Here is a 27,654-nt window from a genome sequence, read left to right as displayed (position 1 = left end):
CTGAAAGGTCTGTTTGTGAATATGAACTGTATATGTCAGCGTACACAACTTCTGGTATGTGTTATATGCACATATATTATTTGATGATAATGAAATAAAGGGGAGGCATTCAGATTTTTTTTAAATGAAATATTATAGTCAGAGGCAGCTTTGAGGAGGGTTAGAGGTTCCCAGGAAGCAAATGGGAAGGATTCAGCACATTTCTTATCTGTAGATATGCAGGCAATATGCTGAGTGACTGGAGCAGTAGAAGATTCTGGAATCAGATAGCCCAGCTCACCTCAAGGGCTACCACAGCATAGGACAGGAATTAGAGATTACAGCATGGCTGTGATCAGGCAAAACAAAACTCAGACCAAGCACACATTTATGTAAGGAAAAGTAAACTCCTGGTCTTTACACTCTAAAATTAAGATATTTTATCTGGCAGCTAAATCAACGACATACACAGTGAAAGTGAAAACTGGGGACAAGAAGAATGCTGGGACAGATGCCAATGTCTTCATCACACTCTATGGAAGTAAAGACGATACAGGTATGGCTTCAAATGATGGAACAGGATAACAACTCCCTGTTTGATACCTGAAAAGACAGGTCATGGTTTCTTTTCATTTCCTCAATACCCATTTCTCACTCTTTTTAGTACAACTTCATGTTCTCGCAGTCGGTCCACACATCTTGGTAACTTGGAGCATGGCACCAGCTGCTGTAAATCACTGCCAAACTTTGCGATGCTGATTTGCACCAGCTGCTGGTCTAAAGGTTTTAATTTCAATTATAGAAACAGCACAGTTGACTGGGACTACATTATTGAGTAGTGAATACAGTGGATGATTTGCTTTCCTCAGCAGTGAATCAGCATGCTCCTGAAACCCAACCCTCCTCTGCCTCTTTGAGTGGCCCAGAAGTATTTAATCAGCTGATGAGCAAATCCTCTTGGAAGCAGTGAGACGTGTGTGCAGTGTCTGGGATGCCTGTGAGAGTGACATCTGATGGGTAGCACTGATTTCTTTAGCTGGGAGCACAGCATGACAACATTGTCGTCGTTGCACTGCCAGAGGATAATTCAAGGGAGAAATTCTGTATATTTTGGGTGTTGATACAGACTTGGGCTCAGAGGGAGGGACAAAGCTCAGATCTTGAGATGAAAAGCCAGTTTTTGCATTTTAGCCACTTCCCTCGTTCCACTATTGACATTCCCAGAGGATTTGTTTCACATGCTAAACAATGTCCTTTTGCATCGCCACAACAGGGATAGTCAGCCTAAAGGCCTCAAAGATTAACAAGAACAAATTTGAGCGTGGGAAGGTAGATGAGTTTACAGTGGAATCTGTGGATATTGGAGACCTGAAAAAAATCAAGATAGGCCATGACAATACAGGTAAGATAATCTGCTTTGTAATGCAGTGTTTCTAGTGCACTGGGTGCATTGCTGTATAAAATAACCTGCCTCCAAGACCCCAAACTTAATTTACCTTTTGGTGACATATCCTTGTTGTCACTTTGGCTGTTGCTGCTACTGTCTTTGCTGCTAACTCCATTCCCATGTGACATTATGAGCTCAGTGGTGCCAGCTTGCAGGTAGCTTTGCACCCTCTCCCTCTACAAGAGTCTCTATAGTTCTACAGCCACATCTTTAGAGAGATGTCACAGATATCACCAAACCCCGTATTTGTTTTTATTGCATGGCACCCACAGACTTGCCTCATATCTTTATTAAGTTTTTGGTGGTGTTTTGACTGCTTTTTAGGCAGAATCCTGCCTAAAAGCAAGGGAGGCAGTGCAGGTATGCATGGATCTCTTCCCCTGTGGGGCATTAAGGGACAGGTTTGTTGATAACTGCTCTGTATTATTACAGAGGCCAACTGATAAAAGCGATGCAGTAATTGGCATTTCCACACACACATCTTTAGCCTGACGCTTATAGAATTATAAAGCTTTTTAGCTCAATCCTGGGCAATTGCATCCAATGATCTTTATGTCATATATTCTATATTCCCTTTGGCAAAAGACAGAAAGATTTATTTCTCAGAGGTCTGGCATGCGGTGATTCATTTGCTGTTGTCTGTAAAGGCTTCGTGGGTTATTCACTGTTATCTCTCCACCACAGGTAATTCAACTGGCTGGTTTCTGGAATGGGTGGAGATTGATGCCCCATCCCTGGGACAGTGCCTCAAATTCCCTTGTGGCCGCTGGCTGGATAAATCAGAGGATGATGGAGCCATTGAGAGAATTATCTTCCCTGCAGAACTGCAGACAGTAGAGTACATCCCATGTGAGCAGAATGCCATTTCCCCAGGATACACCCATCATTGCAGAAGATAAAATCTCACTATTTCATGCTGTTTTATAGATTTCTCCTGTCCCTTGAACTGGCTTTGGAAAATTTATAAGTAGATCACATGCCAGCTATTCCAATTACTACCAGAAGGTTCCTCTGGGTGCTCTAGATTAACATTTCCTGCATTTGCCAAATCAGAGAATCATTAGAAGTCATGTGGCTGGGGATGACTGTCTTTTTCTTCCTATTTCCCCATCCTCTCCAAGTCCTCTGCTCATTCCAAGCTGTCTTCCTCGTCTCCAGTTTCCCTTTGATCTTGTTCCATTCGAATATTGCCATTTCTGTTGTCAAAGGAGACAGTCTGGTCTTGCTTCCAAGTCTTAGTTCTTCCAGTGCCTTTGGCATTGCACACCCATCTCTTGCTGAAAGACCCTCTTCCAGAGTTTCTTTATTGTGGTTCTTTTCTAAAAGTGTTGTACCAGTCTGCCTCTTTTAGTGTTCTCCAATTTTTCCTTACTCTTCACTCCCATCTGAATTAATGTTTGGGGTAAACATTACCCCAACTTAGCTCGTTCTGAGTACAAGTTTATAATTTTCAAGTCTGCAATAGCAACTCAAACTCTTCAGTTCTGGCAGCTTCTTTTCCTGTTTGCAGGATACTGAGGATCAGATAACACGGTTTTCTTGAAATAAATATTTTTCTTATTTTGTAGCCTTCTCCCTTTTCATGCTCCCCTCTCCTAAGTGTCTTTGACTGTGTGCAGAGTACAGGCTCATGGACTTTATTGGATTGTCCCTCTCTGATCTGCTTCATTTCAAGTGGTTGATAAATTCTGCCCACCATTAGGGTACTGCCAGAACCACTTCTTCCTTAGGTTGGGTTGGATGCCACAATGATGAGGGATGAGGTCTGACACCTGGGAGTTGATTTCCTGACAGGTTCCTCCTTGGCCATTCGTAAGAAGAGCTAAAAAATTTCACACAAAAGCTGCCTCCCCTCTCACCTTATCCCCAATGTATGCATTAAAAGTATCAAAAGCCTTACTGTCTGCAGTTCCTTATTTAGATATCAAAATTTAGAGCTGCCCAAACTCCCTTCTTCTGCCACGGTTTCCTTCTTCACAAGTAGTTGTGGGAATAACCATACAGGCTGTTTTGCCTCCTTCTTTTTTACTGCGAGCACAGTGGTTCATGTTAAAGGTCCCTCCCACATCCAGGTCCCTGTATCCTGCAGTCTCTAAGCTGAAATAATTTCTTCTCTGAGGATCTGCCACTGTCATGTCTTTGTGCTTCACCCATTCTTTGACCAAGGTATTTTTATTTCTCACATCTAACCTTCTTTACCCGAACTATCTGGAGCAGAAGAAAGGATTCTCTTTGCTCCCTCATGTGTTTTTGTCAGTCAAATAGAAGAAATAGTAGTAGGTTCACAGAAGTGAAAGAGACCTTAAAGCTCATCCAGTTCCACTCCCTGCCATGGGCAGGGACACCTTCCACTATCCCACGTTGCTCCAAGCCCCATCCAACCTGGCCTTGGATACTGCCAGGGATCCAGGGGCAGCCACAGCTGCTCTGGGCACCCTGTGCCAGGGCCTGCCCACCCTCACAGACAGCAATTCCTTCCCAATATCCCATCCAGCCCTGCCCTCTGGCACTGGGAAGCCATTCCCTGTGTCTTGTCCCTCCATGTCTCATCCCCAGTCCCTCTGCAGCTCTCCTGGAGCCCCTTTAGGTAGAGCCAGGGGCTCTGAGGTCTCCCTGCAACCTTTTCTAGGTGAGCACCCCCAGCTCTCCCAGCCTGTGCCCAGAGTAGAGATGCTACACCCCTTGCAGGATTTTTTGGCTTCCTCTGGACTCACTCCAGCAACTCCATGTCCTCTTTAGGTTGGGGATCCCAGAGCTGGATGCAGTATTCCATGTCTTTGTGTCTGACAACATAAATTGAGTAATAGGTGCAGTGATACCTTTTATAGGAGTGAATACAACCCAGAGACTCAGTACGTGCTTCTCATCTCTTTTTTCCATGTCATCCCAATCAATATATATTTTGATGCAGATGTTGACTGTATAATTTATTAATACCTCTGAATATTTTAGTGATGTAGGAGTTTCTGGCATGTTGTGCCTTTGAGTACATAGCTCGTGTTAACCTGATTTTTGTCAGCAGTCCACACCTAGCCTCTGGAAGCAGTCAGGCCTCTCTGGTAAAGAGTTTGCACCAGGCTCGCTGTCAGCTTAGGGTTTTTCACCATTTGAACCATCCCCACTGTGCTGTTTACTACATTCTGGTTTCCTAACAATTAACCTGTGGGTTTCAGTTTGCCAGAGGTAACTAAACCAGCTTGATTTGTTTTATGATGACTTGTGCCAGAACTGTTTCACGATGAAAACATGTCATCCACAGTCCAATTAAAATCATCCCTGTGGGGATACAGCTTTAAAAGTGCCATGTAAATGAAATGGGCGTCTGACAGCTGAAAGTTGTGCTGCTGGTGACCTTGTTAGGGCGCTGCTCTGCTGATTCAGTTCTAAGCTGATGTTAATATTCAAGCAGCAAGAGCAAGTGCTACGGCCTTCAGCAGAGAGGATAATTTTTAATTCATAACGCATAGTGTGTGATTTTTGGTCTCCAGGATTTTTTCCCCCCTCTTCTTACAATCTGGAGAAACTACTCCAGTTTACTTGCAGCACAGCAGAGCAGATTTCACTGGGTTGGGCAGAAAGAATATTGAGTACCTCCAGGCTGACTCTCTGTAGAAGAAAACTTCTTCATCTGTGTCCTCCTGAGAGACGTATTTAGAGAGCTTGAGCTTTTAATGAATGATTAGTCTCTTGTATGCATAGTCAGTTACTCCAATAGTAATAGAGAGGGTGCTGGGAGCCTTTTCTCTACCCTAACAGAGATGCTGAATCTGAAACACAGAGAGAACTGCTGTAACGTAAAGAGCAAAAATGACTGAAGTCGTGGCAGAGTAGGAGGGTGAGAAGGACAAGCAGATGAGACGATTGTAGTGAGGGATGGGAAAGGATGGAAGTTTTTTAGGGGTGGTAGGGAGAGGAATGGCCAGGGGCATATCGTGGCAGTGGCAGAATCCTGGTGGTGAAGGCTGTGCTTATGGGTACCGACACTGAGGGATAGTGTCTTCCTGAGGCAGGAGAAGTCCCTGCAGCTGTTCAGTGATGCCCAAGCCTTTCCTTTCAGAAAGGATTTAAAGGAGTTTGGGACAGGATTCAGTTTGCCAGATGGCATACCTGACATCACATGTTCTCATTACAGTGGAGTGTCTGATCTGCCGTCATGGTTATTTGGTCATTCAGAGGTGGGATTTGGGGAGTGGTTCGGCCAACCTCCATGAAGATGCCTTAATTCCTTGACAGAGTGTTTCTTCAGACTGTACTGACTTTAATGATTACATCTGGAGATGTACACACCTGTCTGATGTGCAGGCATCTGAACCCATGTTTCTTACTCTGTGAGCTAAGCATCATCTCACCTTGAAAACTGGGGATATATTCAGCAAATCCATAGCAGAGCCAGGAACAGAGCCCCTATTCCCACATTCCTGGGTCAGCCTTACTCCTGAGCAAGTCTGAGTCATACTCTAGCAGGACTCAGGACTGAAGAAGCTGTGAAGATAGAATAGAACAAAAGGACGCATCGGTTTTTCGGGTCATGGTACATTCTGAAGAAACCACAGGAATAAGATAGGGGAGTATTTATGGTCTTGATCATTACTGTTCTGCATTCACCATGGGTCTGGGTTGGAATTTAACCTGTTTGCCTCAGTGTTTCAGGGTGAGGTGGTACTAAGTGAAAAATAGAACAGAGGAATTATTAACTTCCTTGTGATGGATTTTTGTCATATGTTTAGTAATGGAAATATTAGGACTTTTTTATCAATAAGACTGTCTTGAATATTTTTCACTGCCACCAGTTGTCTCAACTTCATCCATCTTCCTTGCTGCTCAAAAATTTGTGAATTCATGTTTTCCTTTGACTCTTGAGCTGATGAAGTAAATCTTGTTTCAGTAACTTTGGATGGCAGGTATACTGAGTGTAGCGTGATTAACTTAAAATCTCATTACATGAACACAGATCAAGGCCAATTTGCCTTATAAAGGAAAGGAACTTCCTTATTGAAGGAAATTCCTTTGGATTCTCATAGGACTGACCAACTCGATAATTTAACTGACCACAAGTGTGTGATTCCTACTCTCTCCTCTTCCACTGTTGAGATTTATAATTCATTTTTTGTTTCATTAATTTTTTTCTTAGGAGCATTGCTATGCTGCTACTAACTCCTTTTGGCTTGTTTCTGTTTTCTGCCATTTCCTAAACCAGTTGTTCCTTACGAGATCACGGTGTATACCAGTGATATTTTTGGAGCTGGCACAGATGCAGATGTCTTCATTGTTCTTTATGGAAGTGATGGGATTTGCACTCAGCAAAAATCCCTGTGCCTCAACAAGAGAGAGCAAAGGATGTATTTTGAAAGGAATTCAGTGAATCAGTTCATTGTGGAGGTAAGATTGAAGCATGGGGAGCATTGGGGGGAGCATGCAATGATAAGGAACAGACTCCCTCAGTACTCTGTGTTCTTGTACTGTAAAACCATCCGATTTATCTAACCAAGAGGAAGTGCTATAATGCCTGAGATGAGTCTCTCAAAGATGTGGGAGGTCACAAAATGCAGCTGGCCCTTTATCAAATGAGGAAGGTCATGTCAGCTCCTGCCCCTCCTTCCTTCTCACCTCCACTGGCTTGAGGATGTGTTTCCAGGCTTGGGAGGGGCCAGAGGTTGTTTCCAGAATGACAATGAGAGTGGAAATCTCAACCAGGATGTGTCACCACTGCTCTGCTCCTCACTGGTCTCACCCACCTCAGTCACCACTGCTCTGCTCTGGGCTGGGGTGGCCTCCCCTCGAGTGCTGAGGGCACTTTTGGGTGTCACAATATAAAAAAGACATTAAGATGTTAGAGCGTGTCCAAAGGAGGCCACAAGGATGGTGAAGGGCCTTGAGGGGAAGCTGTGTGTGGAGAAGTTGAGGGCACTTGGTCTGTTCAGCTGGAGAAGGGGGGAGCTGGAGACTGAGTTGCTGTTACAACTTCCTCGTGAGGGGAAGAGGAGGGGCAGACACTGATCTCTTCACTCCCATGAGCAGACAGGACTTGAGGAAACAGCATGGAGGGGAGGTTTAAGTTGTGTATCAGGGAAGGGCTCTTCCCCCAGAGGGTGCTGGGCACTGCCCAGGCTCCCCAGGGAATGGGCACGGCCCCCAGGCTGCCAGAGCTCCAGGAGGGTTCAGACAACACTTCCAGGGATGCACAGGGTGGGATTGTTGGGGTGTCTGTACAGGGCCACGAGCTGGGCTCCATGATCCTTGTGGGTCCCTTCCAATTCAGAATATTCTGTCATTCTGTTATTCTCTTGCAGTTTGCAATACTTAGAAGCATAATGCTTTTTCTTCTTCAGACAGAGAAACCATTCCTGTCTACTGAAACTACTTTCCTGTAGACAATGTAATTTTTGAATACCTGGGCCTAACTTTTTGAAAGACCTTGCTCAGTATTTCCTGAAGCCTTTGCACAACTGTATGCAAAAAGTAAACCAGTGCACATCAAAGAGTGAGCTCATTTACATCCACAGTATTAAGCAATTCCTATTCATAGTATATTCTTATTGCTGAAAATTTGTGAGAGGCAAAAAATACAAGCAGACCTGCTCTGGCTTATCCTGTTGATGCTGCTTCATGCCCTTACCTTCCTCTTCTGGCTGCAACACCAACACAGACTTCACAGAGCATCTTACAACTTCTCTCTGTTTTGAGTTTGGTTTGTTTTTGTAATTGAAGGCAAATTTTAAACCAATTTTTTTACAAGTTAAAATACTTGCAGCCCACATTGTTATTACATGTCATGAATCATAAAATAAATCCCCTGTGTGATTCCTTTAAAACAAAGAATAAGACTTATTTTGGTGGAGTTTCCACACAATTTTTCATAATAGAGGTTGCATTAATCCACAGGTATAAATCTTACACAGAGTGTTCTGGTTAAGTCTTTATTGTGTAAGATTTATTTCAATTTTGGTGGAATCTAAAACATCAGTACTTTTCTTAGATTAAGTGAGAGAAAATGCAGTGTGTTCTACAGATTTATAACATCATATTAACCTGTCCCCAAACTTCATTCTCACTTCACCAGTTCCTCTTTCTCCAGGAGATGGGAACAAAGCAAAATATATTTTTCTTTCACCTGCTTGTGTAGAGCCATAATTTGGAGTTCAACAGACCTTAAAAACTATTTGGGAGGTTTCAGAAAACACAAACTGGGAATTGTCTGTTTGCTTTGTGGTTTTACCTGCCTCTATCATTTTGTATTTTGCAAAAGAGGCACAAAGGATTAGAGACTGCTCTTAGCTGTGCTTCCAAGTGAAGATTTGCTGGAGATGCCTACAGCAGGGTAAAGCCCACTTCTTCTTTAACATGGATCTTGACTGCTCAAGCATCATTTTATTGCTAAGTATTGACTAGAAGTCTCATTGAAAGATGAGTATTTGGACAGGACAAAAGAGGAAAAATAATTTTTCCCTAATGTATACTTGTGTGCATGTGTGTGAGTTTTAGAAATGAGTTTGGATCGTTTCATTATTTTGTAGTGTAACTTATGCTGCCTAAAGTCGGAGCCAGGCTGATGGAGTCAAACTCAGTTTGTTCAGAGTGTGGGTTCCTTGGGTAGTGCAGTCTTACTGACTTATGGTGCCTTCTAAAACTACTGCTGCTTTTGCTTCGGTATGGAACCCTTCTGTCAGCTGGGGAGAGAAGGGAGTGTCTACAGTGATGCAAATTGACATGCTCCTTTTTCTCATGTTTTGCAAGAAAATAAGACTCTAAGGCCCCAAGAACAGAAGGACAGCTCAGTGTTCTACATGCAAAGGTTTGAAGCCAGACTTGGGTTTTTGAAGGCTAGCCATACAAAAGTTTGCACTGGAATAACCAAAAACTAATACTTAGGAGCAAATTTCAATTTTTCCTGTTCGAGCCTTTGAAAGGGAAGTGAATTAAAAGTAATGAACTAGTAACAAATTACTCAAATAATAAGATGAGGCATAAAAAACTCAGTAGCAACTTCATAAGGCAGTCATCCTGTTGACTTTCTCAGAATGGCATTGGGATTCTGTGGCAGAACAGGAGAGATAATATAAAATGCCAGGCTGTTTGTAAAGTACTTTGACCTCAAAGTTATTATTCCAGCATTAAGAGAGTGTACACACATGTTTAAAAAGAAAAGGGATATAAAAAGAGCAATTTAAGATGCAGCTGCATTGCAATTTCATAGAATCATGGAATCAATTAGGTTGGGAAACACCTCTGAGATCATCTAGTCCAGCCTGTGACCAATCGCCGCCTTGTCACCAGACCAGAGCACCGAGTGCCATGTCCAGTTGTTCCTTGAATACCTCCAGGGACAGTGGCTATACCACCTCCCTGGGCATCCCATTTCAGTGTCTAATCATCTTTTCTGTGAAGAATTTCTTCCTAATGTACAAAGTAAACCTCCCTGGCCCAGCCTGAGGCCGTTCCCTCTCCTCCTGTCCCTGTTCCCTGCGAGCAGAGCCCGACCCCCCTGGCTGCCCCCTCCTGTCAGGGACTTGTGCAGAGCCACAGGGTCCCCCCTGAGCCTCCTTTGCTCCAGCCTGAGCCCCTTTCCCAGCTCCCTCAGCCGCTCCTGGGGCTCCAGCCCCTTCCCAGCTCCGTTCCCTTCCCTGGACACGCTCCAGCCCCTCAATGTTCTTGAACTGACGGATCCAGAATTAGACACAGCACTCAAGGAGCTGCCTCACCGGTGCCAAGTACAGGGGAAATTTCCAAACAATTGCCTTCATTTCCACTCATGCAGAGAAGCCTGAGATGCAAGATTGCTGCTGTGCAACCAGACCTGTCCCATATGGTGTCGCTCAATTTGTGCAGAGCAAGGTTCTCTCCATTTTGGAGCAGAAGTACAGGGAAAACTTTTAGCTAAAATGCAAATTAGGGCATAGCTCCAGAGGAGGCCACAGACATCCTCCAAGGGCTGGAGCCCCTCTGCTCTGGAACCAGGCTGGGAGAGCTGGGGATGTTCAACTGGACAAGAGAAGGCTCCAGGGAGGCCTCAGAGCCCCTGGCAGGGCCTTAAGGGGGCTGAAAGTAAAGAGAGTGAGGGATATTTTTATATAGGCAGATAGTGACAGAAAAAAAACAGTGGCTTTAAACTGCCAGAGGGCAGGGTTAGATGGGATATTGGGAAAGAATTCTTGACTGTGAGGGTGGTGAGGCCCTGGCACAGGTTTTCCAGAGAAGCTGTGGCTGCCCCATCCCTGGAAGTATTCAAGGACAGGGCTTGGAGCAACATGGGATAGTGGAAGGTGTCCCTACCCATGGCTGGAGGGCAGAACTGGATGATCTTTATGGTCCCTTTGAATAAAAAGTATTCTAGGATTTTATTTTATGATTCCATAATTGACATCAGCACTAATATTTTCTCCCCTGGGACTTCAAACAGCTTGGCAAAATATGAAATAAGCTAAAGAAGTGGTGTCTCAGAAGTCACCAGTTGTTCTTGCCATAATATTTCACCTTTTTTCATGTTTTTGTTTTCTGTTTGTTTGGTTTGGGTGTTGTTTGGTGGTGTTTGTTTATTTGTTTTTTTGTTTTTCTGTAGCTGGAGGACATTGGTGACATTATTGAAAAGATTCGCATAGGTCACAATGGTGGAGGGCTGAACTCGGGGTGGCATTTGGACCGGGTGACGATTCGGAGGCTGCTCCCAAACGGGAAGGTAGGCTGTGAATCCCAGCACATCCCCACGAGCAGCCGCTTCCATCTCCCAGATTGCATCTTCTGTATACACAGTGTGATTAACAGTGAAAAACGACTCCCTGAAGAGCAATGCACACTAAATGAACTTGCTGGAGCCTGGGGATCTGGGAACAACAAATGTGTGTTATCATGTTTTGTTCTTCAAATGTTGATGATAAGGCTCTGCAATAATTGCTTTTTTAAAGCTTCGTATTTTTGTGTGTAATTCTGTTTTGAGGGATGGCAGGGAAGGAAGTGGAAAGTGGGTGCACCATTTAAAAAAAAAAAAAGTATTGTTGCCAAACACCAACAAGAAACAATTTCATCAGTCTCTTAATTCTGGAAGAATAAATTCATAAATTCAAGGAGCCAGTACAGTTAAGACAAGTAAAATGCCTGTCAGTGCAACTCCCTGAATCACATTTAAAAAGTCAGGTTAGATGTTAGGATTTTTTGCTGTTCATGTGAACAAGATTAACACAGTACAGTCAGATTGGTGACCTTGACCTTGTCGATGTAAGAAAGTGTTCCTCAACCCTGCTTTCAGATGCTGGCTATAGGAACAGGGATGAATCTGGCTATGGGGATGTTCCAAAGAAAATCGCCTCTTCAGGGCTGGTCCCGAATTGGAGCAGTAGCTGTATTGGGGAAGACCTGGGCTCTTTCGCCCTTATTCCAAAGGAATGTCAGCTTTTATTTCCCCTCAGGTCTGCCCCCTCCTCAAGTGACTTCTAACACCAAGTTCTAAAACACCTGCTTGCTCAGTCATGGTGAACCTACTTCTCATCTTGCTTCCTCCTTCAAAATTTACAAATGTTTTATTCTCTTTGCTACACAGTCACCTCAAAGGTCTTCTCTGAACCCTCCCCACCACAGAATCGTGGAATAGTTTAGGTTGAAAAAGAATTCCAGGATCAAGTCCAACCCTGCCCCCAGCACTGCCAAAGCCACCACTGCCCCATGTCCCCAAGTGCCACATCCACACAGCTTCTAAATCCCTCCAGGGGTGGGGACTCCTCCACTGCCCTGGGCAGCTGTGCCAGGGCTGGACAACCCTTTCTGCAAAGAAATTTTTCCCAATATCCAGTCTAAATCTTCTCTGGTGCAGCTTGAGGCCATTTCCTCTCATCCTGTCCCTTGTGCTCTGGGAGCAAAGCCTGACCCCCACCTGGCTCCAACCTCCTGTCAGGGAGTTACAAAGAGTGAGAAGTCCCCTCCCTTGTCTCCCTTCTCCATCCTCCTGAACAAGCTTCTTCACAAGCCAATATCCTCAGATTATTCCTCATGATCCCCTTTTTGTCAGTCTGACATTGTCAGACTCTCAGTGTATTGCCTAACCTGGCCTTGTACAGCTTTGTTAGGTTAATGAACAGGTTTACACTATTTTCAGAGATATTTTTATTGGTCACAGGCTGGGGAACATGAAGAGGGGGATGCCCAAATATGTGGAAACCGAGGGAAAAAGATTCCTGGTCTGCCTCTTTCTACACTGGCCTTAAACTGAGCACTTTGGGAAGTGCTTGAGAGCTCCATCCTGGGTGCTCTTCAATTTGCCAAGAGAGGGTCTCAGGGCTGCACCCCCTCCTCAGTCACTGCAGCAGCTTTGAAGGGCAGATGGTGAGAAACCTGAAGGTGGAGGAAGGGAGGAAAACCCTGAACAACTTGAGAATGGAGAGATTTACAATTCTGCTGATCTTTTGATTATGGCATGGGAAAAAAGAAGAAAGCAGAGCGCTGCATGATGCCGCTGATCAGCCGCAGGATATTATGACCTGCCACAGGATAGCAATATGCTGCCAGTGCTTCTAAAAGCTGTGCTACCTGATTAGACTGCTAAGATGTGTCTAGATGTATCTATAGAGCTGCAAAAGAAAAATGAGGTCAGTAACTTTTCAGATTAAATTGAAAGCACTTAGGTAGGAAACTAGGATTGTTGCACTCTGCAAAAACTGTCTTGGCATGCCAATTATATTTGATAATTGTATTTCATTTGTTACAATTTGGAGAAGGGAAAACCACTGACTTTTAGCACACTATCATACTCTGCTTCTAGCTTAGGTCCAGACTAAAGAAAAAAATCTGTTCAGGGCTGCAAGAGGATTTTACTGTGGGTGATAGAAACCAGTGCACTTTACATCACTTAAATATTAATACAGTCACTAATAGGGAAACCCCAATGAAAACTGTGGCAATGGCATGGTGATTATCAATAATGACACAATTAACTCTTGCAGAAAGTGCATGTAATGCCCTACTGTGCAGTCACTCCAGTCCCTAGATATCCTGTTACCAAATAAACAGTGTTTGCATCAGTGGCACATACAGCCAACAGTATGAATGCTCAGGAGCAGTTGAAAGCTTCAGTGAGAAATGTGACTGAAGTGGGATCTTTGTCAGGAGAAGAGAGTTCTAGCACTGAAGCATCATTCTGGAAAGCCTTCTCTTCCCAGCCTGCAGGTGTGGATATAAGCACTGTTCATCGGCTCGGCGTACAGTGAGATAATGCAGGTTAAGTGGTCAGACAGCCAGTGCAGAAATGAGGAGGCAGGAATTGTGGCTGGTTATTAGGTGCTGTGTTCTGCTTGTATAGCACAAATAACACTTGAAAGTAAAAGATGTGAAATCACCTGAAGTGCTGCCAGTTTTCTTTGACACCATTTTGTATGCCACTCTCCAAACCTCCTCATGGAGTTAAATATTTCTGTCTGGGGTTAAACAGCAGCACTGCAGGGAGCAGCAGAGGGGAGGAGAAATGGTGTTTCATTAACAGCAGAAGATTTGGGCTGTGTGTACTCAAAGCATGATTCTGTTGAGGACTCAAAACACTGAGTCACACAAGCCCCTCGGAGGGGTTCTGCTCCCACAGACCAACTTCCCTGTGATCTTTGTGTGGTGACACTGTGACCTGTTCATTCCAGGTTAGCTGTGATCAGAGTGCACATCTGATCTTGGATGCACAAGCTATTCCTCCCCAGTGATGGTGTCAGTTCCAGGCAGTACAGCGCTGTAGTACACAGTGTCAACAATGTTCAAGATTGCTACAGTGAGATCTATTCCCTTCCCTTACCATTAATTTTAGTAATTAATATTTTAGTATTTAAATAGTAAAAAAGGACCCTGTATGGGCTTGATAAATAATCACAGCAGAGTAATTAATGTGGAAATTATTCATAAAGGGTGTCTACAAGAGAGCTGGAGAGGGACTTTGGACAAAGGATAGAGGGACAGGACAAGTGGGAATGGCTTCACACTGACAGGGGGCAGGGTATTATATATTAGAAAGAAATTCTTGATTGTGAGGGTGGTAAGGCCCTGGCACAGATTGCCCAGAAAAACTGTGGTTGCCCCATCCCTGGAAGTGTTCCAGGCCAAATTGGATGGGGCTTGGAGCACCCTGGGGTAATGGAAGGTGTCCCTACCCATAACAGGGATCTTGGAACGAGATATCTTTAAGGTCCTGCCCAACCCAAACACCTCTTGCATTCTGTTAAATCCACTGGTATGTTCTATATGGAGGTGATGGCACACAGAGTATTAGAAAAAGCAGGAGACCCCTGTGCTGTGTAAGAGATAAATGATGAGCTTGTCAGCAAAGAAAGGGCCATTTTTTTTTCTGTATTTATTTACTGTGAGATTAAAACTAACTACCTTTTTTTTCCCTTCTGTTCAGACTTGTGGCCTCTGTATCTTGCATGGTGGCTCATGCCCCTCTCTTTATGGAGTCATAGCCTGGGGTGCCCAGCACTCAGAAAGCTGCCTGCATCTTACCATCTTGGAGGCCTTATGGGAGTCTGTTCTTAATGAATAGTCTGGGATTAATTTTGTTTACCAAGTGGAAAACACATGTTCTGTTGTTTTTGTCTGTTTGATGATATAAATCATATTTGTTTCCACCAAAGTGAAGTCAAAACAAAAGATCAAAAATTAAATCAGTATTTTTCTCCTCTTATTGCATGTATGGGAATTGCCTGGAACCCAGCTTGAGTCACAGAATTATAGGGTGAAATCATGAAGTATTGAGCTCAGGGAAAAAAAAAAAAAAGCTCTACTGGCTTCAAAGAAAATGCTGCCTGAATAAGGGTTGGAGAGGAATTCCAGAGTCTTAGTAAAACATAGCTTCAGCAGGAAAAGTGCAGTCCTGATTAGGAATTTACAAGCTCTAATACTGGGAAGGGCAGAGATCTACTGGACCATACAGCCACTCTCACACACCCACTGGGAATCCTGTTTTCTGCTGCATGTTCAGTGCTTCCTCTGAGAGTCCTCAGATGTCTTCTTTCTGGAGGAAATACATTTCTATGTGCTATTTTAGGTCTGCCTCTACATGCACACGCACACATATGTGAGTTGAAAATCCTTGCCTGCATGTCAGAGTATTTTCAAAGGGGAAATGCTAGCGTGTGTTCATGTTGTTTTGAAGAGGTTTCCTCTGTCATGTTTACTCCAGGGCTCGGAAACTGTCACATTTCCATGTGAAAGATGGCTTGCAAAGTCTGAAGACGATGGCGAGACTATCAGAGAACTGGTGCCATCTGATATTTTTACTGAAAAGCTCCTGAAGGATGGGACACTCAAGCAGATAGAAGAAGAAGTTGAAGATGCTTTAGAAGGTAATATAATCCTAGGAGTAGGTAGGGATGATTTATCTGATTTTTTTGGAGCAAAACATTTGGATGTGTGGTTCAGTGCAATGCTGATATGACTGTTAACTCTACTTTCCCTTCCCGTTCTCTGGCCTCTCTCACACCTGGAGCACTCCTGTGCAATACCATCATTATTTTCTGGTGAAGCTTTTAAGAACCTGTCACAGACACCCTTCGACACCCATAGTTTGCATATCTCCTCTGATGCCTAACAAAATTCTTACATCTTGTTTTCCAGGCTGTGTTAACATCTTCACTCATTTGCCCAACGTCACCTGTCCTGTGCACTTAGCCCTTTCCTTTCCTATCCTATGAGTCTAATTAATTCTCTTCTTTCCCTCCAGAGTTGTTTTGCCTACTACCCTTCAGGTACAAATACATAACCTTTAGAAATCTGGGTCATTGCAGCCACCGTCACCTCATTAAATTGCCTCTCAGGAGAATAAATTCTTATTCAGTTCTGAGCCCATCTTATAAAGTGGTGACGTTCAGTGTTTGGCCTTATCAGTAGCTGAAACAAGTGAAGAAGAACTGAAATTTCACCCCTAAATCATTGCTTCTCTGTATGCCCAGCTATTTGTACCTCTTTTTCCTCTAGAAAAGAATCTCCTTTTCGCACCCAGAGCTCATTATGTCCTTGAGAGACGTCATGGACTTCCTCATCCTGAGCAGAGCAAAAAGAATTCAGCTGCCATTTTCATTCTCAACTCTTGCATCTGGCAACAAGATGAGTCAATGGAGAAAATAAGTTCTCTGTCTGTTTCTTTTCTTTCAGAGTCTGATTTGCATTTACCGTAGAACATTGTCAGGATGGAATTAATATGGATTTTTTTCCATTGCCAAGGGAAGAGGTGCCTTGCTGGGAGGAAGACTGCTGTCCTCCTTCCTCCTGTTAGGAACTACATGGTAGTTCATGGGAGATTTCTTCTCCTGCAGAGGCAAAGACAATTTTAATATCAACTACTAAGTGGTAAAACACCAGCAAGTGTGACCCAGAGAAGCAGTGAATGCCCCATTCCTGGAAACATTTGAGTTCAGGTTGGATGGGACTCTGATAAACCTGGTCCAGTGGAAGGTGTCATGGCCCATGGCAGGTGGGTTGGACTAGGTGGCCTTTAAAGGTCTCTTCCAACCCAAACAAATTGATGATTCAATGATTCTATGACTTCTAGGTGCCTTCATGACATTTTCCTTAACTTGTTAATTTCTGTTGCTTTACCTTAGATCAGTTACCATTTGTTAATTAACGTGGGTGACTCACTTTTCCTTCTGAAGGCAAAGCCTGAAAACAAGTTTTATAATCTATGGAATATAATTTTTGGATAACTCAAGGTTTCTTCTGGTGTGAAGCTAGGGCTGAGTTTGGGGTCTTCTGGTTTAGATATAAAATATCTGGGACAAGAATTAAATATTGTGCATGTCTGTGAGTCCTCATACATCTTAGGCAGTAAACAGTGTAAATGATAGTGATGGAATATCAGCTTGTGGTATTCTGAGGATCATGATATAATTGGCTGCATTTTAGTCCTAGAGGTCTCTGGAACTATCAAGCAAAGGCGAAAGAGGGGTGCATTGACTAATTAGACAATATACATTGCTTCCTTCATTACTAGAGTAGAAGTTGCCTCTCAAATACGGAGCTCTAACTCTGTAGGACGTATGTGAAGAGGCAAACCAGAAAATCCAGCACTGCACAGAGTCGTGGTGGATGTGCTCAGATGATGACTCTGATCCATTTCTCAGAGAAATCAATGGAAACCTTTCATGGATGATGAAGCAGAATAGGGTCGGTTTTACTGTGAAAGAAGAAAAAGACTATATAGCAATTTTCTTCAACGTTGTTAGCGCACGCAGAATCCTAACTAAGACTTTGTGCCTCTTGCTCATTTGCATTGCCCTGGGATTTGCAGGGAGGCGTTCTCCATGGCTCATGTGCCACCAGGGTAATCAGAGACTTGTACAGACCCTCATTGTTTTCCTGGAGAGGATGCTTTCAGTAACTGTTTGTTTTCCCCATATAACTGGGGGAAGAGTAGCAAAATAAAAATAAGAGTATTTAACAGGTTTGGTAAAGCACATTACTAAAGGCTTGATGAGGTTTTATTGTCTCATCATTGAGCAAGCTAAAGAGAAAGGGTACTTAAACAGCATAGCTCCAGCCCTTCCTTAATTAAATACTCTCTCAGCAAAAGGACCCAGAAACCTGTTCTCTGTCTGTTTGGGGAATTTATAGTGATACATGCCATTAACTCCTGTAGTAATTGCACTTCTGAATTCCCAGTCTTTGTTTATGGAAGATGGAGTATTGAAGATTCACAGCACTGAATGACTTGCTCTCAGACCTGTGTCCCTCGAGCCTCCCTATGAAAAGGTGCTGAGTTCCCTCACCTCTGTCGACTTCCCATCCAGTAATGACCATGATGATTCTGTGCATTTTTAAACGTGAACTGTGTGATCAAAGCAACACACAGGCATTGATTAGATGGAGAAAAGGGAAGTCAGCAAGTGTCAGCCCCGGGATGCTCCAGTCTTTGAATCAGAAACCTGAAAGAAAAACCTCTACAAAGCAACAAGCAGAAAATCTGGGGATCAATTTCTTAGGTAAATTCAGTACCTAACATGGATATTAATATTCCATCTGACCAGAAATCATCTCTGTTTCTTTCTGCAGTTCACACCTACAAGATCAGTGTGTTCACTGGGGATATCTATGGTGCTGGAACAGATGCTAATGTCTTTCTAAATATCTATGGAGACCTGGGGGACATGGGAGAGAGAAAACTCAGTAAATCCGAAACAAACTTCAACAAGTTTGAAAGAGGACAGGTACAAATGCAAAGGGTTAACAACACTTTCCATTTCTCAGTCTTTAACCTATCAAGTCAATGGCTGCCTTTATAGGCTGAGTTTTCCTATGAGGGATGAATTGATTGATTCCATTTACCACGTTCATTACCTCTTAAAATGCTTTGTATGGATTGTCAGCTGGGTATTACAACTGACAGGCACTGCAGCAAACAGGCAGATGTTCCTATGAACTCACTGATGGACAAATTATGAGCTTGGTCCATGTAAACTGGCTGGAGCTGTGAGCTGCACATTCCCACAGTGCCTGTGCAACTGGTTTGCATGTACACAGTATATGTTGGAATTCACCACAAAACTTGATAAATTGATGGGACTTAAACTGTGGCTGTGTTTGAGAAAATAACACCAAAAGTGATGCTCTGTGGTCATCCCGTGAGTCGCTTGGATATAATGGTGGCAAGGATTGTCTTATCTGGATTGCTCATACAAATCCAACTGGATTAGAAAGGGGAGTATACTGAAACTAAAAAAATCTCTCAGGATTTCAATATTCTAACTGGTTGTAAAAGTGGTGTTTTTTGCAGCTCCCCTCCTAGCAAAAACAGGCTTTAAAACACTTCCCTGAAGAACAGTTTTAGCTAACAGATATGCCTCTATGGGCTTCTGCAAAGCTTTTAGCTAAACACCATCCAGCAATATGGAATTTAAACATGTGTGTTCTGTAGTCTCCCTTTTTTGCTTTTTTCCAGTAGATGATCCGTTGAGAGTTTGTTAACAAAACCAACTGCTCTTGAACACCCTGCAGGAGGACACGTTCACTATACAGGCCGTGGACCTTGGCATCTTATACAAGATCAAGATTCGTCACGACAATAGCATGTTCAGTCCTGACTGGTTTCTGGAAAAAGTGGAGATCCTGGATGAAACCACAGAGGAGTCGTTCGTTTTCCTGTGCGAGCGCTGGCTCTCTAGAAAGAAAGAGGACAAAAAGATAGAGCGTACACTTTATGAACAGGTACAGTTATGGCTCAAAGCAGATTCCACTGTTACTCATAAAAATAAAATTGTTGGATATCTGGTTGAAGTCCGAGGCAGCTCATTAGGGACTGTGAGGGCTTTTGGCTTATCCAGAATGAATTTCTGATTTTCAGACAAGACCTGAAAGTAAGGCCACTCTCAGCCCATTATCATTATCTCTGTAATTTGCAATTTCAACAGAAAAATCAAGGAGTGTAAGTGGAACTCTTCAGATGAGAGTTCACTACCTTGCTGATCCACAGCAGAGTACATTTCCCTGCTGCTGTCCTTGCTATGCCCACAAAGCACGTTAGTAATGGGTCCCACTATTCAAAGTCCTCCAACCAGAATATTGGGTCCTTTGACTTCATCCTCACTTGGACTGGATGGTTTCTTCTTTTCAAATCCCTATTCCACCACTGCCAGACATAAAAAGCCAGGTCTCTTTGCTACCACTCAAAGCACTCAAATGTTTTTTAGTGAAATGTCCTTTCTACTTGCACACTCTCTATTGCTTATTGGCCTAGCGTAGCTAATTGGAATTCGAGGTACATGCTCTAATTAAAATTAGCAAACAAGATTAATAGACTTCTGTTACTTCTATACAATGAGACATAATAAAGCAGCTGATTATAAGTTCATTTTATTTAAGGAGTCCACTTTGCAGAATACAGAGACTCTTTAATTGACAGTTACCACTAAAATGATCATCAATGGAATTGGCCCAGACTCATCCTGAATGCAGCGGAGCGGATGTAAGAGGAGTTACACCGTGGATGAGTGTTGCCATATGCTGCCTCATAAAACTGCAGCAGACAACGCTGTGAATGCTTGTGGACACGCTTACCCTGTTGCTTACATCAATTCATAACAAGGAAAAACTAATCACTCCTATTTTCTTTTAATGATTTGACTGTGTGGTGAGAGCCTCACATTTATTGGACAATGACACCAAATGCATTGTCAGTAACTCTTCAAACACAATTGGTGTTTCGTATCACTCAGAGCTGCAGTACTCTGCCTCTTATGATATTTGACCTGTACCTAATGAGCAGCCCTGGGAGAAGGACTGGGGGTGCTGGGGCGTGAGAGCTGGACCTGCCCCAGCCCTGAACCCCCCATGCCCTGGGCTGATCCCCAGTGTGGACAGCAGGGGAGGGGGGATTCTGCCCCTCTACCCCACTCAGGTGAGACCCCACCTGCAGAGCTGCCCCAGCCCTGGGGAACAACAGCACAAGGACCTGGAGCTGCTGCACTGAACCCAGAGGAGGCACCAGGATGATCAGAGGGATGGAGGAGCTCTGTGGGGAAAGATTGGGAGAATTGGGATTGTTCAGCCTGCAAAAGAGGCAGCTTTGGGATGACCTAATTGCGGCTTTCCAGTACCTGAAGGGAGCTGACAAGAAAAATGGAGGGAGACAATTTACAAGGGCTTTGAGTGACAGGACAAGAGGGGAATGGGTTCAGTTTGAAAGAGAGTAGGTTTAGATTTGATATTAGGAAAAAATTCTTCCCTGTGAACATGGTGAAATACTGAAACAGATTGCTCAGAGCAGCTGTGGCTGCCCCATCTCTGGAAGTGTCCAAGGCCAGATTGAACAGGGCTTGGAGTAACCTGTAGTAGTGGAAGGTGTCCCTGCCCATGGGGGGTTGGAACAAGGTGACTTTTAAGGTCCCTTCTATGATTCTATGAGCTCTGGCACAGCTCCATTGATCTGAATTTCCTCCTGCTCAGACAGGTAGCACAGAAAAGGTCACAACTCACAAGACTCTCAGGTCTATTATATTTTCTGTTATTATAACACACATCCAAAATGACCTGTCAGGGTTACCAAAGAAGTAAGTGAATGACCACCAGTACAATACCAGTCACATTTATTTGAGCTACACTGACCAAAAAGGTGCCTGGGGGACTACGGGGATTTGTTCTCATGTTGTTCTTGGAGGCACATGGGAACAGCTGACAGCACTTGAGCACTCAGCCTCATTACCCTCCCAAACATGCCTCCCAACTAGAGCTACGATGGCGAGCGGAACAGCCTGGATGGCTCCTCTCTCAGCGTGTCCAGCCAGGACAGCAATGCCAACCCGAAGGAGCCCAGAAAATCCAGCTTGGTCAAGGCGGCAGAGGAAGGCTCACGTGAGTGATCGTGCCTGAGTGTTTGGTTGTATGCATCCGTGTGCTCTGGCTTTCAGTGCTTAAGAGGCTGCTTTCATGCTGCTGAAGAGCAAGGAGAGGCAGAGCAGCAAATTATTTCTCCTTTTCTTGTGCTGTGACTGCTTTAGAAAAGGCTGGATCAGGGCTTGTGTTTCTCTGTTTGTTGCTTTTCCTGCAGGTCTCTGACCTCAACAGTGGCATAAGTCGTGAAATTCACAGTAAATTCAGTGTTTCCAAACTGTTTCTTTGACTTAATCAAGATGGTATTTCAAGGTGAAATATTATTTCATTTGAATTTAAATGTGATTTATTTTAGAACCCTTCAGGTTTTTTCTTTACCACACATAGCAGGCATCACAACAGCTGTCATTTTGGTCTAGTGGAAGGTGTCCCTGCCCATGGCAGGGGGATTAGAATGAGATAAACTTTAAGGTCCCTTCCAACCCATGCTTTTCTATGATTCTATGATTTTATTATTTATATACCCTTTTTATGACTACCTCTCTGTTCCAGGACAATGACTTATCAGCTAAACTGAACCTATGGTTCTTTGATATCCTACAGGGGGCCTTTTAGCTTTAGATTAAGATTTTAGATGTATGATTACAATACTGTGTTGTATTGGCTAACTGGGCAGCAGCTGCATCACAGTTACTGTCTATGTGCTCTTAATCCACAGCAAGTGCAAAATGATTCAACCTATCTTAAACTTCCATGGTAAACAAAGTGAAAATGATGTAATTTTCCATAAGAGTTTAAGATAGCTCTCCAGGGGGACTCACACAGAGTCCAAGGGTGCTCACACAGATGGTTTGCTGCTCCTCTGGTGCCCAGTAGCTTGTGGTGGTTTGATACCTGGGTTGCACATCCCACACCTTTCATTTGGGAAGCAGATGTAATGCTGCAGATCACTAAACCTGGCCTGCAACCCATGTGTCTTGCGGCTGCCCTTCTTTTGTAATCCCACATTGTGCACAAATAAAAAATAAGTGATTTCCATGTTCCTTCTGATATTACTTCTGTGCTGTGACAATGGATAACATCTGCCATGTTGGCATTCCATGTAGTTTCACAAATAATGGGTAAAATACCATCATTTCCCATGAGGACCCCTCTCCAGCAGAGCTAGGACAGTTCCCATCATCCCCATTGTGCCAGGGTGGTCTTTTTTTCTCTGAGTCCTGGAGCTTGTCGTCACCACTATCTCTGTTCAGTGACATAGCCTCATTAGGGAAACTGCTTCCTGAAGGAATGCCAGATAAGATGGACTGGGTGAGCCAGGCAGCCACCTTCTGAGCTGGATAAAAAGCCAGCTCAGCTGGTTCGCTAAGGAAGTGGTATTGGGAGTTGGCTGGGAAAGGGAGTGACTTTTGTCACTCAGCCCAGTCCTGACTCTGCCGTGGCCAAATTGGCAAATGCCTTTGAGGGGCAGGAGAGGGAGGAGGTAAGGATGGAGCTCCGGGAAAAGTCCGCTTGGCTAGGATGCTGCATAGGTCTGAACTGGGAACCTTCCCCCATGCTGGAAAGCAGCCCTGGAGATGGCATGGATGGATCCCTGAGGAAACCCATCCTGCTGTGAGGGGAACACGTGGCCTTGAGCAGCCTGAACCCTGTGCTGGCACTCAAGGACAAAGGAAGATGGGCTGGAGGACCTGTGGTGTCCTTCTGTGGCCGCTTACCCCAGGATTTGCATCCTCCCGTGTGTGAAAAAAGGGAAGTATGAATCCCAGATAAAGAGGGAGGCAACAGGGAGGGAAGATAAATGAATTTAATGATCCCTTTTCCAGTTGTCAGAGGAAAGAACTGCAAAGAATGTTTCCTGCTCTCTGATAGTAAGCTATTCTATATCTCTGTATCCATTACGTAAAGTGGGAAATTACAGTTAGGCGTAGTTCCTCTTTCTTTTTCATAGGTGTTTCAAGTACCTTGGCTTAAGATCAGCTAGAAATGCTGGTAGTTCTCTGAACTTAATCTGTCACCGGAGAACAGGACAAAACCTGTATAAAAGCAAATGTTGTCCCTATTCAAAATATACTTTATTTAAAGGTCTGGAGATGTCCTAAACATGACCTCTCAATATATACTTATAAAATCTGCCTTGACTACAGCTAAACCCTTTTTCCTGCTAAATGCATTGTGTATCATTGTGCTGATGCACCCACTGGAATGTAAATTACGCCATAAATGGGAGAATAAATCTTGCCTAATCATCAGCTCATTTTGTGTTGGTACACAAAATCCTCAAACTGGGGCTGAATGAATCTTTTTGGGTTCTGCTCTATCCAGAGGTAAGGACAGATTTGATCAGTATGAATTCATGCTTTCCCTGATGTTGCACAAGTATTCTGTGTCTGATGTGAATTTCTAGTACAACCCCCACCTCAAAAATGTTGTTAGTCATCATAAAGCAAAATTAGATGTCAGTCTTGGGTAATTTGAAAACCAGCCAAGGGTTCTTTTTGTCAATTTATAAACCTTTTTTTTTTTTTAAATCAGAAAAGTGATGATGAAGCCAGGCTGTTTTGAGTCTGTGACGAAGCAAGTTTCAGAGCTCTGAGTCTTGTCAGAACTGTTTGAACAGCCCTGCACAAATGTTCTGAGAAATCAAACGAGTATTCAGCGACTAATTCTGCACCGCCTGCTCAGCTTACCCAAATGAGCTTTTGGAAAGCCCTTGAAAAGCAGTCTGGCACTTCCTCCCTTTTAACAGCTGAACTGAAATTTCTGAAAACCACAGAAAAACCACCTCCTCTTTTACCAAGTCTTGCCCTGAAGGTTTCTCCCCCAACCAAAATTATTACGCAACGCATAGAATTATTGAGTGACTTACCTTTAATACAAGGATTGTTCTCCTCTGTCTGGGTTTGTACAGGGATGCTGAAACCCTGAGCTGCTCCATAGATCACAGCAAACCTTGAATGAGGCACAGAGGAGAGCATTTGTGGTTGTTCTGGGACATTCAGATGGTGATGGCTTACCTTGGAGTCAGCACAGATTTATTTGTCTTTATTGAACGGGGAGTGTAAGATCACTTTGGCCTAATAGCCTGTTTAAGATTTAGGTGCTCAGACTCATCTTCAGGAAGGTCTCTTGGTGTCAATAAGGATTCAAGCCTTTTGCTGTTCTGTCATCCGTTAGGGAGAAATCTGGACTTATAACCTCCTTGCAGCCAGTAGGGTTGTCTGGGGAAATTAACCCTCGCAGAATTCAGTCCCAAGCGCGCCGTGGGAAAGTAGTCTCCAAAGCACACTTGTAGCCCAACAAAGCATGATGTTATCGCTCCTCCAAATGAATTCAATGGGATGTGAACCTATTTGGCATGCACAGCTGCTCCCTCTGATGGGACGAGTCCCTGGTTTTATCAAGTCTTGTACAAGTGCTTATGTGTGTGGGTTTTCTGATGAATAAACCTCTCTTTGTCGCAGTGATCCCGTACCACATCACTGTCACGACAGGCACGGAGTACGACTCCAGCACCGACAGCCGCGTGTTCATCATCATCATGGGCCCGCAGAAAGTGCAGACCGAGAGGCTGTGGCTGGATCTCCCAGAAGGAAAGGATGAATTTGCAGATGGCTCTGTGGAGAAATTCTCGGTTTGGGGCCTAGATGTTGGGGAGATCAAAAAAGTGGAGGTATATTGTGAATGCAGCGCGAGTGCTGGAGGCGTATGAAATGTGTGGCCAAAGAAAGCACGTGGTTCTGATGTTCTTAGCAGAGAAGGAAAGGCTCTTGGGTCTAAAAGGAATGTAAACAGGACTGTGCTGATGAGATTTCGCATGTGTCTCAACCTGTCAATAAGTATGCTTTACTTCGCATAAAACCAGGATCCTTGTGAGGTGGAAGATAATTATGAATTGTAAAGAAGTTGTAACATGTCCCAGTTTTGTCCCATCTCTGGCACTGCTTTTTCTTACTCAATGCCTTCTATTGCCAGATGCAGTGAAGCTTCCCAGGATGCAGTTCTCCATTGGTCTTTTTCCTAGTTGATTTTTTTCACTACTTACAATTGGGTTTCATAAATTGTGAGGAACACATCTTGTATAATTTCCTAGCTAACCATGAAAATTGTTTTCACAGCTTGGAGGACACAGGCTTAGAGAAGAAAATTAATCATAATTTGTAAGTAATGTGCACAAATAGATTTCGATACAGGAACCATTTTTTCTGTTATGGCTCAGGGAGACACAATTTGCATAGACTTTCCATCACTGGGCTTAAACTTCACATGAATATTCCAGAGTGTTTGTGTACATCATTCTTTTTTCATATGGCAGTTCCATCTCTTGAAAGCTTGCTCCATCCCCTCAAGTACTGAAACCCACAGCACCTGAGGAAAAGAGGAGCCTATTTAATCTTATTTTTACACCTATCCCTCTGTGGAAGTAAACCTGCCTGTTGATGTGTGTGCTTGTATAATTGGAAAGAGACAAGAAAGAGAGAGAAATCATAACTAATAAGAAGATCTTTGCATCTGTATGTTCTGTTGTTGCAGCTGAGAGACTGAGTCACTTGCGCTACCTTTCACTCAAGCAATGAAGTCTGACATCTTGAGAAATCTCTGTTACAGATTTGAGTTTATTATCATGACATTTTCTTAATGCACTCCAAGTGCCTGGTTTCTATGTGTATGTGACGCTTTCTGTCTAGCCCATCTCGAGGTCAAACATTGATAGTGAAGCAAGTGTACCAATCCTTCTCTTCCAGCCAGTGCACATGTGGAAACAGCCATGGAGTGGGACAGAGAGGAAGGAAAATGACAGTATCACTCCTCAGTGTCAGAGACAGGAAGAGAAGCCTGAAGAAAGAAATAGAAAGGGGTGCTGGAAAAGAGACAGTGAAAAGGGTAGGGAATGGGTAGAAAACAGAAGAAAGTAGGAGAAGACACTTTGAAATAGGCAGAGGCAAGGCAAAAATTAATTTGAAAAGGAATACAAGTGGGAAAGAAGATAAAAGGTTGCAAATCAAATGTGGAGAGATAGAAAAAGAAATAACATATCTTTCAAGCTGGTGATGTTCTTCTGCGCTCTTTCACCCCTGTACTCAGTGATCTCACCAATCTGCTGTCTCACCCCTGGCTCAATTTTCCCTTCTGGTTTGTAACTCCCCAGCTTGCAGCTGAAGGAGCCACCTGCTCCTGGCCTTCTGCCTTCCTTCATGCAGTGCTCTCAGCTTGGAAGGACCCTTCTTTTGGACCTGTGTCCCAGCAATGACACCGATGTGCTAGTCTGCCATGGTTGCCATGGCATCAGTCCGCATTTTCCTTCTAGAAAATTGCAGTGCTCAGGGACATTGCAGAAAATTGCTAGTTATCTACTTGGGAAAAGTGAGGAACAGTTCGTTCTTGGATTTGGCATTTGTCTGTTTGTGTAGAAGGTGAAAAGTTCTGAATATGAGTTACCATGTGAAAATAGCATAGTATGAGGATTAAGTTTCCAGGAGCCCCCTGTATAACCCAGGCAGCAGACTGTACCATTTATCAGGACTGTGAGATTTGCAGTGTGATGCTACATTTAGTTTGATATTATGCTCCTGCTACACATACACTCCACTGAAAGCAGAAACAGTGGAACACAAAGTAATTTGAAAGGGGCCCGTTTATTCCTGTCTTGTAAGCCTACAGATACAATATTTACTACTGGTGTACTTTAATAGACACGCTGACATGAAAATAAGTAAGACAAGTTATTTGGTGTAGACACTTTACACTGTGTTTTCAAAATAAGTTTTAATATTTCTTCTCCTAATGAATGAAAATATCTCTGTTCTTAGACTGTTGTTGCTGCAGAGAGACACAGGTGGGTCTAGGAGAGGCTGCATTGGTTTGTTTTTATAAACCTCTTCTGGTTCAGAGCCTTTCTCCATCATGAACACAGAGAAAAATCAAGGACACACGAATGTTGCAGGTGC

The 27,654-nt window shown here is 43.6% G+C and overlaps 1 protein-coding gene across 2 annotated transcripts in view; it reads left to right on the top strand.

Annotated features, from left to right (window-relative positions):
- LOXHD1 (lipoxygenase homology PLAT domains 1) overlaps window positions 1–27,654 on the top strand; it is an 82,779-nt gene that overhangs the window by 8,730 nt on the left and 46,395 nt on the right. The window contains exons 5-14 of one of the 2 annotated variants that reach the window (XM_048292693.1): window positions 431–535; window positions 1,253–1,381; window positions 2,111–2,275; window positions 6,624–6,805; window positions 10,983–11,099; window positions 15,567–15,729; window positions 18,434–18,588; window positions 19,376–19,585; window positions 21,604–21,727; window positions 25,171–25,379. In XM_048292693.1, the coding sequence (XP_048148650.1) occupies window positions 431–535; window positions 1,253–1,381; window positions 2,111–2,275; window positions 6,624–6,805; window positions 10,983–11,099; window positions 15,567–15,729; window positions 18,434–18,588; window positions 19,376–19,585; window positions 21,604–21,727; window positions 25,171–25,379 (1,559 nt within the window). The remainder of the gene's footprint in view (window positions 1–430; window positions 536–1,252; window positions 1,382–2,110; window positions 2,276–6,623; window positions 6,806–10,982; window positions 11,100–15,566; window positions 15,730–18,433; window positions 18,589–19,375; window positions 19,586–21,603; window positions 21,728–25,170; window positions 25,380–27,654) is intronic. The other variant, XM_048292691.1, reaches the window with a different exon arrangement.

This window comes from Corvus hawaiiensis, chromosome Z, assembly GCF_020740725.1.
Source record: "Corvus hawaiiensis isolate bCorHaw1 chromosome Z, bCorHaw1.pri.cur, whole genome shotgun sequence".
NCBI lineage: Eukaryota > Metazoa > Chordata > Aves > Passeriformes > Corvidae > Corvus > Corvus hawaiiensis.
This window is presented reverse-complemented; position numbering and strand designations above follow the sequence as displayed.